Here is a 16,587-nt window from a genome sequence, read left to right on the forward strand (position 1 = left end):
AACATTTGCATTTAGCTGACCTCTAAAGCTGCAGTGACTTGTAGCCTGCAGGCATCAAAACATGAGTTCCAGACTCTTGACTGCATAGCACAGCAGGGGTCTGCAACCTGCGGCTCTGGAGCCACATGCGTCTGTTTAACTCCTCTCCAGTGGCTCCCTGTGGATTTATAAACATGGATAACTGTTTTTTTTGTTTACATTTTCATTTTTATTTATCATTGTTGTAGGTCTATGGTACGATGGTACGACGGAGTATTAGGGCCACATTGAAGGAAAAAAAATATTATAAAGTAGTAATTTGACGTGTTATTTTCTGTTTTTCTCGTAAAGTTATGACTTTATTCATAACTTTACTTTTTATTTCATTCTTATTATTATTTCATTTTTTTTGCCTAAAATGTCTCTTTTGATAGTAAAGGTTGCTGACCCCTGGCATAGCAAATAAATGCACTAAAACACTAAAACAATGCAATTCTGTGCACAATTGTACAAACCCCTGTAAAGCACAGCTGCTATGCTTCAACACATCCTGTTTCGCAAAACGACAGGACGATGCTGCAACATCAGCAAAGGGAAACCCGATGTGTCGCTGCAGTCACAGTTGCAAACCCCTTTCCGGACCTCTCATACAGTACTTGACGTTTCACAGCCACGCCAAACTCCTGTATAGAATCAGGCAATTTTGACCTACCCTTTAATTTCCTGTGTGCACTGTACACAACAAGACATTTCACAAGTGTTTAAGACCCTCTCTTTAATTCGGCATACATTCAATAAATATTAAACTACATCTGTCTTCTTTTACCAAGCATTGAAGGTGGTTAGTACAACAGTGTTATTGAGCACCGCCAACAAGGAAGGCATTGATTTTAATCACAATGAAAGTAATTTATTAAAAGAAATTATGCCGAATTGTCTAATATTTCCTAAATAGTTAGTTAAAGCCTTAAAATAGGCCAAAATACGTATTTACAATCACAAATATGCCAGAAAACTTTAAATTGCTTAAATTGACTAAGGAGTTTGGTGTGTCATATAGTTTTTACCTGTCTTTTACTTTACTGTGTGCACTGTACACAAAAAGACATTTCATAAGTGTTTAATATCCTTTCTTTTAAATTCGGCATACACTAATGCTTAAATTTAATAAGTATTAAACTACATCTGGCTAGCTTAAGGCATCCCTTAGCGTGGTTAGTGTATTACAACAGTGTTATTGACAGCTGAGCACCACCAACAAGGAAGGCATTGATTTTAATCACAATTAAAGTAATTTACAAAAAAAGAAATTATGCCGAATTGTCTACTGGTTGCTAAATAGTTAGTCAAAACCTTAAAATAGGCCAAAATACGTATTTAAAATCACGCATAAGCTGGAAAACTTTAAATTGCTTAAATTGACTATGGAGTTTGGTGTGTCATACAGACGTTCCAGTGCCACGCCAAACTCCTGTATAGAATCTGTACTGAATCTAATTTACTGTGTGCACTGTACACAACAAGACATTTCACAAGTGTTTAAGACATTTTCTTTAATTCGGCATACACCAATGCTTAAATGTAATAAATATTAAACTACATCTGTCTTCTTTTACCAAGCATTGAAGGTGGTTATTACAACAATGTTATTAACAACCGCCAACAAGGAAGGCATTGATTTTTATCCTAATTAAATAATTTATTAAAAAAGAAATTATGCCGAATTATCTACTAGTTGCTAAATAGTTAACCAAAGCCTTAAAATAGTCCAAAATACGTATTTAAAATCACGCATAAGCCAGAAAACTTTAAATTGCTGATTTTTAACATGGAGTCTGGTGTGGCTTTCCATGCACTCTAATTTCCTGTGCGCATTGAAGTGCATCATCACAATATTTGATCACCGGCTTTAGAGGAAGTGCAGTAACAGTTTGCATCCTATCCTATGTCCGGGTGCATATCCCTCCTGTCTGCAGGTAAAGGTACCAGGTCTCTCCATCTCCATCTCCATCTCCATCTCCATCCTTACCTTCTCGAGCCTTCAGCAGCACCGTGTTGGCCACTATGTTCTCCAGCTCCATGATGATGCTTGCTCTGGATCCAGACCCCTGTGAATGCACCCTCTCCACCGGGTTTATGTTGATGCTGTCGGGGTTTTACAGCAGCATCTGGATCTCTCTTTATTCCTCCTTATAATAAAACACACCATGCACCACCACCTCTCCTCCCACCAACCAGACAGACAGAGGAGGACAGATTCTGCTGTGGCTCAGTCCTCCTGTCCGGTAACAGCACCGGCCTGCAGCACCACTCCTCCTGTCCTCTCTTTCTCCTCCTCTTCCTCCTCCTCTTCCTCCTCCCTCCATCTCTCCGCCCCCTGAAGCTGCTGTCAGAGAAGAGGAAGAAATACAGACTTCTCACTCTGTCATAAAATTGCTGTTTAATAAAAATAATAAAAATTAAAAAAAACTGTATATATATATATATATATATATATATAAAAGTAGGTAAATAAATAAATAAATATATATATATATACATATATATATATATATATTTTTTTTTATTTATAATTTTTTTAATTTATCTATTTTTTTTATTTTTGGCTTATCAGCAGTCAAATTTGAATATAAATTAACAAGATTAAATGATTGATGGTATTCAAAAACTACAGCTGTCATGAAGGTTTGGATTTATTTATATAAAAATATTTTATAAAATAAATATAAATAAATATTATATATAAAAATAAATAAATATAAAAATAAATATTTATATATATATTAATTTCAATTTTATAATATACTCTATAACATAAAGTATATTAATTATTTAGTTGAACAATGAACAATAATGATCCATTGTTTTCTTATAATGATCCAGACTGACATCTAGAGGATAAAAGTAGCAGGTGTTTCCAACCTTCCTCAGAAAATTAAAATTGGTTACTCACTTTTTGTAAATTTCAGTGATTACTTTATTTTGACAATGTTATTATAAATTACATGTTTGATTTAAACATTTTCTGAATTGTCTGTTAATATTTTAAGTGTATAGTTAAATATGATCCATGTGTTTTCTTTTCTATTTCCATATTGATCTAGTGTATATTTGTTCCAGATGAATGTGTACTAATTTGTGCTTCCGAGTTGTAATTAAATAATAATAACAATTAAAAAAGTGTTACAAATGTTTTGTAAATTTCTGTCATACTTTATTTAGACAATTTTATTATATATTATTTTGTTCATACAAATATGTTCCATGGATTTATTTCTACGTATTATATTATTATTATTATTATTATTACCATATTGACTTGTGTATATTTGTATTAATTTGTGTATTCAATAAAAACTTTATTAAAACATAAAAACTCGAACAGGAAGTTGTTGGTCACATGACCGGAACAAAACAAACACGTGTTTCCGGTTCCTTCCTGCACGTTGTTCTTCTCAACACCAACAAACCTCCACTGTTCTGTTAGAAACAGAGATAAAACACCAACATGCCGAAAGCCAAGAAGTCCGGGAAGTCCAAGAAGTTCGACTACAATCTGGACCGGAAGAAGCTGAAGAAAAAGTTCATCAAGAAATACAACCCGAGAATAGAGAAGTAAGAAACGAGCAGGTTAGCATGTAGCTAATGCTAGCATGGGAGCTAACAGTGGGCATGTTGTTGACACCACATGAGAAGGGTTTACCAACCTGAGGAGCATCTTTACCTGGCTGTTTCTAGTTTATTTATTTTATACAGTGGTGGAAGAAGTACTCACATCCTTTACTGAAGTAAAAGTACAATACATTGGTCTAAAATAATTAAAATTAAAATATATATTAAAATTATTTCTGCATTATGCACAATGGTTCCTTTGGTTAGATCTCATCTAATGCATGTTTATTTAATAAAGTAAAAGTATAATATTTAGCATAAAATGGACAGTACGAGTGTGTCAGAATTGTACAGTATTACAGTTACTTTTAATAATTTAATATGGAGATTATTTTCTCAGTTAATTGAATAATTAATCAGTCTAATAAAAAGTGAAATGATTAAATATTCCCAAAGCCAGAGGTTTACCTACCTGAGGAGCATTTTTACTAGGATCCTCAGATCCTTTACTTAAGTAAAAGTACAATACCATGGTCTAAAGATACTCCTTTACAAGTAAAAGTCCTGATTCAAAGCATCACTTAAAGAAGTATTATCAGTAAAATGTATATTAAAAGTACCTGGCTCCTTTCACAGTGTTAGTATAGAATATTACTTAAGTAAAAAGTATAATATTTCCCTCTGAAATATAGTAAAGTATAAAGTAGAATAAAAAGAGACAGCGTCAGAATTGTACAGTACTACAGTTATTTTTAGTAATTTAATATGGAGATTATTTTCTCAGTTAATCGAATAATTAATCACAGTCTACTAAAATGTGAAATAATAATGAAATAATCCCAGGCATGATGATGAGGTGTCACCTTTAATTCCCTGTTTTATTTGGACCCAACACACCAAAACCCAAAAGATATTCAGATGAGACAAAACACAACAAATCTTCACATTAAAGAAGAAGTACTCAGATCCTTTACTTAAGTAACAGTACAACACCATGGTCTAAAGATACCCTTTTTCAAGTAAAAGTCTCACTTAAAGATGTATTATCAGTCAAATGTATATTTGTATGTCATCGTGTGTGTGTGTCTAACTCGTCCTCTCGCTCAGTTCACAGATTCGAAATGCGTGGGACGACAGGAAGTCCTTGACCACGAACCTGCAGGAGATGGGTCTGGCTTCTGATCCAAACCGCACGCTGCCGATACAGAGAAAGAGCGTAAGTAACCGCTGTGGTTCTGGTGATAGTTTCCTGGGGCTTTTTATTTACCCCGGGTCTTCTTCAGAGCACGACACAGTCAGTCACTGCGTCTTATATCCAGATCAAATCAGTATCACTATTGATTGCCACATTTACCTCGGTGACCATAAATGAAATGATTCTCTGTCCTCACAGTGATCCAATCAATAATTCATTGTACTGGACAATAAAAAATATAAATGATAGATTCTAGCTATATCTTCTGTTATCTCATTCCTATTTGCCGCATTATTTTAACAAATGCTGCGTCTGAAACAACCGGCTTCAGCTTCTAGATCAGAAAACAAAGGAGACTTTTTTTGTTTTTACGAATTATGTTTTCGGTTTGTTCAAATTTGGTACAAACATCCACTCGGACTCAAGGATGAACTGATGAGATTTTGGTGGTCAAAAGGTCACTGTGACCTCACAAAACACGTTTCTGGCCAAAACTGAAGAATTCATATGCTAATTATGACAATTTCACATTAATGTCTAACAGAATAAAATGATGAAGTGGTGACATTTTGGACAGAAACGGATGTAAACTGCAACTTGACCGGTTGACGGAGGCGTACAACCGCGAGGCGGTAATTCTAGTTTCCTCTGTCATGGTGTACTCTCTGAAATCTCTGAATCAATGCTGAACTCATGTATTCATGTACAGTCTTATTAGAAAAATATCTATAAAGGATTCAATATGTGATTGAAGCAAGATGACCTGTCAATCACAACAGATATAAGGTTACAGATTAATTATACATGGATTATCCGAGATGTATTTTTGTGCCGAATGTGACCAGAATCATAGTGGACCTTTCACTGATCAGCACACTGAATCAGGAGATGAATGATTGTGTTGCTCAAGAACTGCTGATATAGATTTTATGTGTTTATAAATTATTAATTATTCAAATATAAATAAATTAATGTCTTCAAACAGGTCAGGATTTTAAAACATCTGTTCATGTTCTGTAGTTTTCATTTGTGCCAGAAGGGAGCAGCAGAGTGTTGGTTGTGATGATTAAACACTGGAGAAACCAGAACCTTAAAACAAACACAGTTTAAGATAGAGGAGCGACGCATAAATGATTAATTTTCTGCCTCCCCTGGGCTCAGGAGCAAGGACAGTACCTTGTTTTGTTTCTTTGAAATGCCGTCACTGATGAAAAAGCCCACATGTCATACTGTACCTGTCATGCCACATTAGAGAAGAAGATGGAGAAGAAATTCATCATCCTCAGTTAACCCAGAATCCAAAACACACTGGCTGCTGACGTCCATTGTTTCCTTCATGATGTGTTTTTGTTCACACGTGTAGCTCCTCGGCAAAGACAAAGTGACTAAAGCTCCCGTCGGCATTGTGACCAAGCCCTACGTTCTCAACCGTAAGTCATTTCCTTTTTGAAAACCTCATCATGCTTATAGGCATTTGGCAATAGGCTTGTTTTTGTCCATCCATCCTCTGAATGCTCTAGGTCTCTAGTCTGATCCATCCATCCTCTGAATGCTCTAGGTCTCTAGTTTGATCCATCCATCCTCTGAATGCTCTAGGTCTCTAGTTTGATCCATCCATCCTCTGAATGCTCTAGGTCTCTAGTTTGATCCATCCATCCTCTGAATGCTCTAGGTCTCTAGTTTGATCCATCCATCCTCTGAATGCTCTAGGTCTCTAGTCTGATCCATCCATCCTCTGAATGCTCTAGGTCTCTAGTTTGATCCATCCATCCTCTGAATGCTCTAGGTCTCTAGTTTGTGGCTGTAAAGTTTTATGAGGCTGTGATTATCCTAGAGGTCACCACAGGTCATTTTATACAGTGAGGTCAAGTTTCACTACAATGAAATGTCTCCTATGGGGACTAACATCATCACACATGAATACAGTACTTGTAATTCCAAGACTGTTTAGGGACCCCAGTATGCAGAACTTCTGTGCCGATGTGTTTTCTCTTTCACTTCATGTCACCACTCTTTTTTATACGAAGGCTGTTTCACACCACTTTCCAAGGATCTATTAATTTTATTCAGCTGGACACTCGATGTGATTTCAGCCTAATTAGACCGATTTGAATGAAAGCAGTGCTTCACTTCCAGCATGTTTTTTTTTTGTTATTGTGCTCAGTTGCGTAGAAACTCGAGAGGAGTCGGCCTTCAGCAGCAGCTGCTCTGGATTTCAGACGCTGATTGACTTTTATTCCTCCGGCAACACCGGCGGTGCTTTCAACGCTGTTGAATATTTCATTTTTACAGAGACTGACTGAGAGGGGTTTGCATATTTAGTTTCACTTTTACCATTTATTTTTATGCCCTTCTGTCTTAACACCAGAATTTAACAGGAAAAGATGGATCAAGATGGGAAATATGATGAATCCTTCTGCCTCTATGACGCGTTTTACATCCTGATTTGTGTTTGCAGTGCTGGAGGAGGAAGCCAACCGTCCAGAAAAAGACTCCAAGACGTTATCCTCCGACCTGATCGAGTACGCTCAGTACATGATCCGAGAACACAGCGAGGACTTCAAGGTAAGAGCAGCAACCGGAGCCTGAACGTGTCCTGAACCATGTTAACCACAATAACAGAGCTGGGAGTTTTAGCCCAGACAAACAATAAATCTCATGTACTTCAACGTTAAATCCCTTTTTACCGTTTGCATACTCGTTTTTCCAAATTTGTTATTAATCCCTGATGATCCTCAAGTTTCTCAACATTTTACAATTACAATTGAACACATCAGGATAACGTTATATATCGCTTAATACTCATTTTTACTGAAGAGCTTGAGCGCACCATAATGTAACTGAGTACCCCTCTGCTCACTCCTCCCTTTCCAAGACTGCAGTAACGTGAGTTGCCGAGTGCTGTTCGCCTCACTCAGAGGTAGGGATGCACTGATGCCGATACCAGCATCGGGTATCGGGTCCGATACTGTGCTCATGTATTCGTTCTCGCAAAACGGCTCCGATACAACGGCACCGATACCACTTTACGGCAGCGTGACGTTAACCTCTCGTCACCATCTTTCAGGTCCTATCGCATGCGCTCACGCTCCACCTCCCTGACGGTGCGTGCGCCGGCCCTCGCTTTCATTGCGCCACGGGTTTTGCTTGCCCCCTCTTACTCGGGCGTGCGTTACACTCCTTGGTCCGTGTTTCAAGACGGGTCTGGTGGGTTGCAGACGTTGCCACCGACCCCTGGCGCCTTTTACTTGAGCCGAGCCAAGCCCTTGGGGCACGACGTGGTTAGGACGCACTGAGGACAGTACACCCCGGTCGACAGTCGCACCGGGAGCAGGGGACTCAGTTCAGTAGATGAGTGAGGGATTGATTCAGCTGAGGAAGTACTAAGAAAGTCACCTGTAGGTGAGGGTTGTTACCTAGATGACGTCAGTTTAAAGCTTAATATGATCTGCTGGGAGCACATCTTACATCAAGATTAGATTCAATGGCTGGACATGTTTAGAAAACAGTTCCACCTGATGGTGCGTTCAAGGACATTCTGAGATATGAGGGCTGGCTGCCAAGGTCTAAAACGTTTTCTTTGTACCATCCTCGACGTGCTCCGCTGCTGCGGAGGAAACTTAATTTGTCAGTTGAATATTTTTCTCTTTGTGATAACGGCCTCCTCTGTTTGGTTTCCTTGAAATGTTTTCTGAAGGACACATAAGGTTTCAGCTGCATGACATTATTTCATAGCTGCTGCTGAGGTTTATTTTTCTGATAACTCTAGATTTGAAGGGAAACGCTGGTGCACGTTACGAACAGCGCTGAGAAGAGCTTAGTGTGTTATTTAGTATTTTATTGCTCAGAGTCGGCTGGCAGCTGGAAGTTTAAATTACTCCAGCGTTTATCAGAAAAGTGCCTCATTCAAATGGATTTTCAACAATTGCTTTAAACTGAGTCATCACTGGGAGCGCTGCCAAGTCACAGTCTGTCAATAACAGAGCGTTTTGTGTGTGAGGGTAGTTATTTTCTGCAATGAAATATCCTTCAGTGGAAAATATTCCATCCTGGACTTTAAATTCTGAAACGCTGAGTCAGTCACCTGCAATTAATGTAGGGATGCACCGATAACACTTTTTTTCAAACTGAGCACAAGTACTTACATTTGGGTACTCTCCGATACCGAGTACCGGTACGAGTACTTCTCTGTGCCAAAAGACCCTCGTTAACAGCCAGCTGGAGGGTGTGAGCGACACACGGCAGGCTGGGGAGTCCCGCATACGAGAAGGTGCGCCGCGACCGGCTCTAGGTTGGCTTGGAAAGGCTCGGGGCGAAGGTGCTTCCCGGGGCCGTGGACAAAGTGTCACCGGGGCGGACTGTCCTCAGAGCGCCCCAACCGCGTCATCATGCCCCCAGGGCGTTGCTCGGCCCACGTAAAAGGCGCCAGGGGTCTGCGGCGATGTCTGCAACCCACCCGACCCGTCTTGAAACACGGACCAAGGAGTCTAACGCACGCGTGAGTCAGAGGGTGCAAGCAAAACTCTGTGGCTTAATGAAAGTGTGGGTGGAACCCGCAGGGTCGGGCGCATGACAGGCCCGCCTCACCTGCACCGTCAGGGAGGTGGAGCATGAGCGTGTGTGATAGGGCTGCCAGGTTAAACAGATATATTGATCAACGCTGAAGCACTGGAATTTGATTTCATATTTTGAACAGGCTTAAAACAGTGAGAGAAAGTGAGCCTGGCAATGAAAGAGCTGAACCAGACAAATTGAATTTGAGACGTCCTAAAAAGGCCGTGAAGACAATCAACCCTTTTGATTTATCTTTCACAACATGACATTTCCTCCAGCAACAACCTCAACATTTGAACAGCAGCATTTTACATTTGCAACAAGGAAGTCCAAAACAATTTTAACCAAAGTCCTGCTCTTTCTTCTCCCTGCAGGCGATGGCCAGAGACGAGAAGAACTATTACCAGGACACGCCCAAACAGATCAAGAGGAAAATAAACGAGTACCAGCGGTGCCACAAGGAGCACTACGACGCCTTCATGAGCTCACTGGCTCCTCCACAGCCGGCGGTCCAGTAGACTGTTCACCCTGTTCTGGACTTTATATCATTCTCTGAATCAGGATCTCATTCTGGAGAGACTCTGTGCACGCCACCAACAGTGACAGGAAGTGGAGACGTCCAGGAGCACCGAGGGACGAGCACCACTTCTGTGTCTCGTTAAGGACCTTTCTGTTGCTTTCCTCGCCGTCAAGATTTCCTGTTTTCCATTTGCAGCTGTGTGTTCTGTGATCTGAATGTCAAACTGTGATTGACTGAGATGTATTTTTTTAATGTATCATTTAAAAACCTTCGAGCTCATTTTTGCAGATGTGTCTTTCTTTCTCCGTGATGTAAAGTATCACTAAAGAGTTCTCAGATGTTTCCCATCTCTTCCACGTTTTCCTGATCATCACATAGGACGTTTTAGATCTTGATTTAAAGCTGCAGTAGTCAGTATAGTTTTGGCATCATTGGGCTAAAATCCCATAATAACCTTTCAGCATATTGTAATTCAAGTGTTCTGAGAGATAACTAGACTTCCTCTCCTCCTCATGGCTCTGTTTTCAGGATTTAGAACATCTAGCCCGTGACGGGAAACCCAAATGCATGAAAAAACAGAACATGACAAAAAGAGAAAAACTAAACTGGTCTGTAAATATGTGTTATAACTCTGTCAGCTGTAATGACCAAAAATAAATACTCATCTTACCCTCACTCAAGTTGTGACTTTTTCTCGTAATATCACAACTTTGTTTCTCGTAAAGTTCTGACTTTATTCTGTAAATCTCAGATGTTTTTTTCCTCAATGTGGCCCTAATACTCCGTAGTACATTGTCTCTGTGGCCCTCACTGCATTAGACTTATATACTATATACTTAGACTATAAACTGAAATGTTTTGCAGCTCCAGACATATTTCTTTGTTTTTGTTTTTGCCTAAAATGTCTCTTTTGATAGTAAAGGCTGCTGACATCTTGATTAGAGGAAAGTACGATAAATCACATGTTTATTTCTGCTTTCTTATATCGTGTTGATCATCTTTCAAACCCCTCAGATTTATTTTGCAACCTCTACTCACTGATGTGTTTTTAATGGTTAATCACCAGACTTCTCAGCTCACATCGCCCCTTATTTATTTGTTTTTGCAGTACAAAATGTGCGGTGGCTCATTTAACCCACATTGTCCTCTATTTACAGCTTCTAATGCTTGTGCAATAGCAGTGTGATGCACGCAAAGTATTTCACATGTTGTATGTCCTTGAGATCCATTTAACAAGCAGTTGTTTAACAACATTTTGTCCAGTTTCTAATTAAACACCTTGACATCTTTGCACCTGAAAATCACCTGAATGGAAAGCAACATCCACAACTCCTCATGCTCCATCACACCATAACAGAATGATCCTCAGGCAACGAAAAAGATGCTCTATAGCTCCAGTTCAGGAATATAATAACATCCACAATTCTACTTAACTAGTGTTCAACAGCATCTGTTAACAGACTACAATCCTTGAAATGAAATCGACATTTGATGCATCATCATCTGGAGAACTGTGGTTGCATTGATGGCTCGAGGGGAGAAAACAGTTTGCAGTATAACAGAGGCTATAGTGTGACAGGTAGATGGAAACATACATCACTTTCAGGGGAGCGTCTTCTTTAAATGTCAGCTATAAAGCTGATGGAAGCAGATTAAGAAATAGAAAAGCGTGTCTGTCCATGCACAGGCATGTCTCTCTGAAAACACATTCAGCTGTGTCGTCTATAGAACACGTATGAGTCACGTAACATCCAGCTTTATGTTGACTTTGTTCCCATGGCTGCAGACGATCCGTATAGAATAACAAAGCAGACAGAAACCTTTAAAACTTTTCTAAACTTTGCGTCTGTCTTCTTTCAGCTTCAATGTCAGAGTAAAAGTAGTGACATGTTTTCCTCAAGGATGTTCAATTGTGATAGAACATTTTCTTTTTTTGGTTTAAGAATACAGCTTAAATGACATTTAGCAGTGAAACCTGCGCTAGAGACACACGACGCAGCTGGGACCAAGAAAACGGACGTTTATGAAATCAGAAGGCGGCAGCGTCGGATGAATGAAAATGAGAACATGTGAGGTCGGAAAGCTGAAGTTGTGATTAGGAGATGGAGTTGAGCAGTGGAGGACTCGGGACTCTAAAGCAGTGGGCTTTAGGGACGCCTTTACGCCACTGCATCGCATCTTTTCAATTCTAAGGCCCCCCTAGAGGGAACTTATCTTATATCTTATAGCACTTTTCTACATTTAAGGTCACCCTAGAGGGTACTGCATCATGTTTTCTCTATTTAAGGTCAACCTAGAGGGCACTACATCATGTTTTCTCTATTTAAGGTCACCCTAGAGGGTACTACGTCATGTTTTCTCTATTTAAGGTCACCCCAGAGGGCACTACATCATGTTTTCTCTATTTAAGGTCACCCTAGAGGGTACTACGTCATGTTTTCTACATTTAAGGTCACCCTAGAGGGTACTACGTCATGTTTTCTCTATTTAAGGTCAACCTAGAGGGCACTACGTCATGTTTTCTCCATTTAAGGTCACCTTAGAGGGTACTACGTCATGTTTTCTCCATTTAAGGTCACCCTAGAGGGTACTACGTCATGTTTTCTCTATTTAAGGTCACCTTAGAGGGCACTACGTCATGTTTTCTCTATCTAAGGTCACCCCAGAGGGCACTGCATCATGTTTTCTCTTTTTAAGGTCACCCTAGAGGGCACTACGTCATGTTTCCTCTATGAGAAAGGCTTCCTAGGACACATACTGTCTATGATGGCTAAAACAGCTGATTAGAAACTCCTTTAGGAGGTTTATTCAGGGCCAAGAAATCGACTTTCTCTAGCTTTCTTGTTTACCTGACATTTAAAGAATCATCTCACTAGAGAAAGACGGCTGTAACTCTACAATTACTTGAGTCCATGTAAATGCGCTGAATGTCTGCACCAAATGTCACGTCAATCCATCCAGCAGTAGTTATTGAGACATTTCAGTCAAAGCCTGAAAAATCAGCCTCATGGTATAGCACTAGAATTAAAGCCATTAGGGTTGATACTCAGGGGACCATGAATGTACAAAATGTGAAAGTTCACTAGATAACCTACACATCACATAGTAAAACCAAGACACATGCAGTGATTTCCCTCCCTGCGTGTGTCATGTGAACCTTGAGCTCATTATCTTTATTGTCTTCCGTCGTGGTTTCAGATTATCTGCTGCACATGTTAACAACAATAGTTCGACCTGCATCTGCTCGTGTTGACCTTCTCTGTGTCTCGTTTATCATTAACAGCCTCGTTCCAGTGGACAACTCCCTGAAAGTTCCTGCGTGAGTCACGTGTTTGACCATCGAGAAAACACCCTGCGGCGCGTTCAGGAGCGCTGGGAGGAAACTTGATTTGGGCAGACTGGAGGTATGTGAGGTATGATTGCTCAATGATTCACAACAGCTGTGGTTGTTTTTTCTTCAAGACTCATGCAGTAAAAATGGATTTTAACTAAAACTCACTACAATAGATAAAACATTTCTTTTATAAATGAGTTGTTCACTTTAAACCCTACGTTAGCACACATTGTCTGCTCACATTTTCAAAGTTCCTTTCCCCTTTAGTTCATTTACTAGGTAGCTAACCAGCCCAGTCTCACCCAATGTCGCATGAATGAACAAGGGAGGGACGGGGCCACCTGCTCCCGGTGCGACTGTCGACCGGGGTGGATTGTCCTTAGTGTGCTCCAACCGCGGCTCGGCCCACGTAAAAGGCGCCAGGGGTCTGTGGCGATGTCTGCAACCCACCCGACCCGTCTTGAAACACGGACCAAGGAGTCTAACGCACACGCGAGTCAGAGGGTGCAAGCAAAACCCCGAGCGCAATGAAAGCGCCGGCTGATGTGGGATCTCGGCCCCGCGGGGTCGGGCGCACCACCGGCCCGTCTCGCCCGCACCGTCGGGGAGGTGGAGGTGGAGCGTGAGCGCGTGCGATAGGACCCAAAAGATGGTGACGAAAGGTTAACGTCACGCTGCCGTAAAGTGGTATCGGTGCCGTTGTATCGGAGCTATTTTGTGAGTACGAGTACATGAGCACAGTATCCGATGCTGGTATTGGTGCATCCCTAATTATGTCTGTTTATGATGTGGTAAATACAGCTTGAGTAAATAACCCCATATTTCCATTTCTTATTACAGTTATTTCCCCTTAAATCACATTCATTCTGCATTAATTCCCATGGAAAGTTTCCACCTTGAATATTCCCGTTATTCTGCAACCTTAGTTATGACCCTTTAAACATTAAATTAGATTAATATTGTTATTGTGGCACCTTGTGTACCCACAATATTATTTTCTCAACCTGCAGAGGAGCATGTAACCCTTTAAAATGTCAACTGCTGAGACACGACAACAATAAAAAAACAACTTTCACTTTCATTCATCTTGTCACGACATTATGAATCATTTATTTTTTTATTCTGATTGGACATCCCACAGCGTTACAAGACGACGAGCTTTCATCTACAGAGCCGTGAGTGTTCATGCCGGCTGAGTCACGCTGCTGCCTCGTGGTCATAGTAACCTGCAGAGCCGGCGGCACACTGTTCACTGTGCCAGAGTGACGTCAGCTTCCTGTTAGACCAGTTGTGGAACTTTGCCCGGCAGAAAAACAAGCCTATAGATTTTTCGTTTGTTTGTGTTTGCATTGACTTGCTCAGTCAGCAGAGACTAAACTCCACTTGCTTTCCTCTTCTGTGCTTGTTATCAGGTTGTCGTTAGGGGGGGACATCTCGTATATCCATTCGTGTGTTTTTTAGTGAGATTAGACAATCGAGTTGTGCACACAGGTTGAGTACATAACTCAATGTTTATTGGCATGTCTTCTCTCTACATGTTTCCAGTTGTAACACCTGGAAACACATTTCTTTCATGTGTAAAATCAAGATTAAATAACCCAAATGGACACTTTAATCACGTTTTAAAAGAGGATAACAAAACATAAAAGACATGCATGTTCATATCTAACAGCTCCACTTACATAACACATAAAAAACAAGAATGACGAGCAGTCACTGGTTATAAAAACAGTGCACACACATACAACAACAACATCAACGCACTGGTTACTGTGAAAACAACATTTCTGCAGAGTTCCAGTTCATCAAAAGGAATAAAACTTTCACATTCATTAAAAAAAATGTGTGTCACAAGCAAACACTGCTGCACACATACAGCAATAAAAAATCTGAATCTAGCAGTTAATCTGTACATGTAGCATCATAAAGTCAAAATACAGTACTTCACATCTGCTTTTATACATTCAACGATGTGTGTTTCACTGGATACTAGTTCTCGTCTATAGTCAGGTCTATAGCCAGGTATATAGCCAGGTATAGCCAGGTATATAGTCAGGTATAGAGCCAGGTATATAGTCAGTTCTATAGCCAGGTATATAGCCAGGTATAGCCAGGTATAGCCAGGTCTATAACCAGGTATAGCCAGGTATAGCCAGGTATATAGCCAGGTATAGCCAGGTATAGCCAGGTATAGCCAGGTATATAGTCAGGTATATAGCCAGGTATAGCCAGGTCTATAACCAGGTATAGCCAGGTATAGCCAGGTATATAGCCAGGTATAGCCAGGTATAGCCAGGTATATAGTCAGGTATATAGCCAGGTATAGCCAGGTCTATAACCAGGTATAGCCAGGTATAGCCAGGTATAGCCAGGTCTATAACCAGGTATAGCCAGGTATAGCCAGGTATATAGCCAGGTATAGCCAGGTATAGCCAGGTATATAGTCAGTTCTATAGCCAGGTATATAGCCAGGTATAGCCAGGTATAGCCAGGTATATAGTCAGGTATATAGCCAGGTCTATAGCCAGGTCTATAGCCAGGTATATAACCAGGTATAGCCAGGTCTATAGCCAGGTATATAGCCAGGTATAGTCAGGTATAGCCAGGTCTATAGCCAGGTCTATAACCAGGTATAGCCAGGTATAGCCAGGTCTATAGCCAGGTATAGTCAGGTCTATAGCCAGGTATAGCCAGGTATAGCCAAGCATAACCAGGTATAGCCAGGTCTATAGCCAGGTCTATATCCAGGTATAGCCAAGCATAGCCAGGTATAGCCAGGTCTATAGTCAGGTATAGCCAGGTATAGCCTGGTATAAAGCCAGGTATATAGCCAGGTATATAGCCAGGTATAGCCAGGTATAGCCAGGTCTATAGTCAGGCATAGCCAGGTATAGCCAGGTCTATAGTCAGGTATAGCCAGGTATAGCCTGGTATAAAGCCAGGTATATAGCCAGGTATATAGCCAGGTATAGCCAGGTATATAGCCAGGTATAGAGCCAGGTATAACCAGGTATAGCCATGTATAGCCAGGTCTATAACCAGGTATAACCAGGTATAGCCAGACTTTTTTTCTCGTAAAGTAATGACTTTATTCTCGTAATATTAGGACTTTTTTTCTTGTAAAGTTATTCTCGTAATATTATGACTTTATTGTGTAAATCTCAGATGTTGTTTCCCTCAATGTGGCCCTAATACTCCGTAGTACATTGTCTCTTTGGCCCTCACTGCATTAGACTTATATACTATATACTTAGACTATAAACTGAGTTACCTTCATCACAATGATCACATGTCTTGCAGCTCGAGACAGATTATAATTTCTTTTTTGCCTAAAATGTCTCTTTTGGTAGTAAAGGTTGCTGACCCCTGACATAGGGAGCGGGTCCTCTTCAC

General features: G+C 40.4%; 2 protein-coding genes and 1 long non-coding RNA gene across 3 annotated transcripts in view; 2 read left to right on the top strand and 1 right to left on the bottom strand.

Annotated features, from left to right (window-relative positions):
• grk6 (G protein-coupled receptor kinase 6) overlaps positions 1-2,317 on the bottom strand; it is a 53,111-nt gene extending 50,794 nt beyond the window's left edge. The window contains exon 1 of the mRNA XM_037747958.1: positions 2,009-2,317. Coding sequence (XP_037603886.1) covers positions 2,009-2,060 — 52 coding nt within the window. The 5' untranslated portion in view covers positions 2,061-2,317. The remainder of the gene's footprint in view (positions 1-2,008) is intronic.
• Positions 2,318-3,373: 1,056 nt separating this feature from the next.
• Positions 3,374-10,139, top strand: nop16 (NOP16 nucleolar protein homolog (yeast)). The gene is made up of 5 exons (XM_037747960.1): positions 3,374-3,594; positions 4,699-4,807; positions 6,150-6,216; positions 7,245-7,351; positions 9,715-10,139. Exons 1-5 carry the CDS (start codon positions 3,488-3,490, stop codon positions 9,856-9,858), a joined length of 534 nt encoding a protein of 177 aa, XP_037603888.1. The 5' UTR covers positions 3,374-3,487; the 3' UTR covers positions 9,859-10,139.
• Positions 10,140-15,860: 5,721 nt separating this feature from the next.
• Positions 15,861-16,275, top strand: LOC119475357. The gene is made up of 3 exons (XR_005203773.1): positions 15,861-15,878; positions 15,909-15,930; positions 16,225-16,275. It is a non-coding gene; the product is annotated as an uncharacterized LOC119475357 (long non-coding RNA).
• The last annotated feature ends 312 nt before the right edge of the window (positions 16,276-16,587 follow it).

Source organism: Sebastes umbrosus, chromosome 17, assembly GCF_015220745.1.
Source record: "Sebastes umbrosus isolate fSebUmb1 chromosome 17, fSebUmb1.pri, whole genome shotgun sequence".
Lineage (NCBI taxonomy): Eukaryota > Metazoa > Chordata > Actinopteri > Perciformes > Sebastidae > Sebastes > Sebastes umbrosus.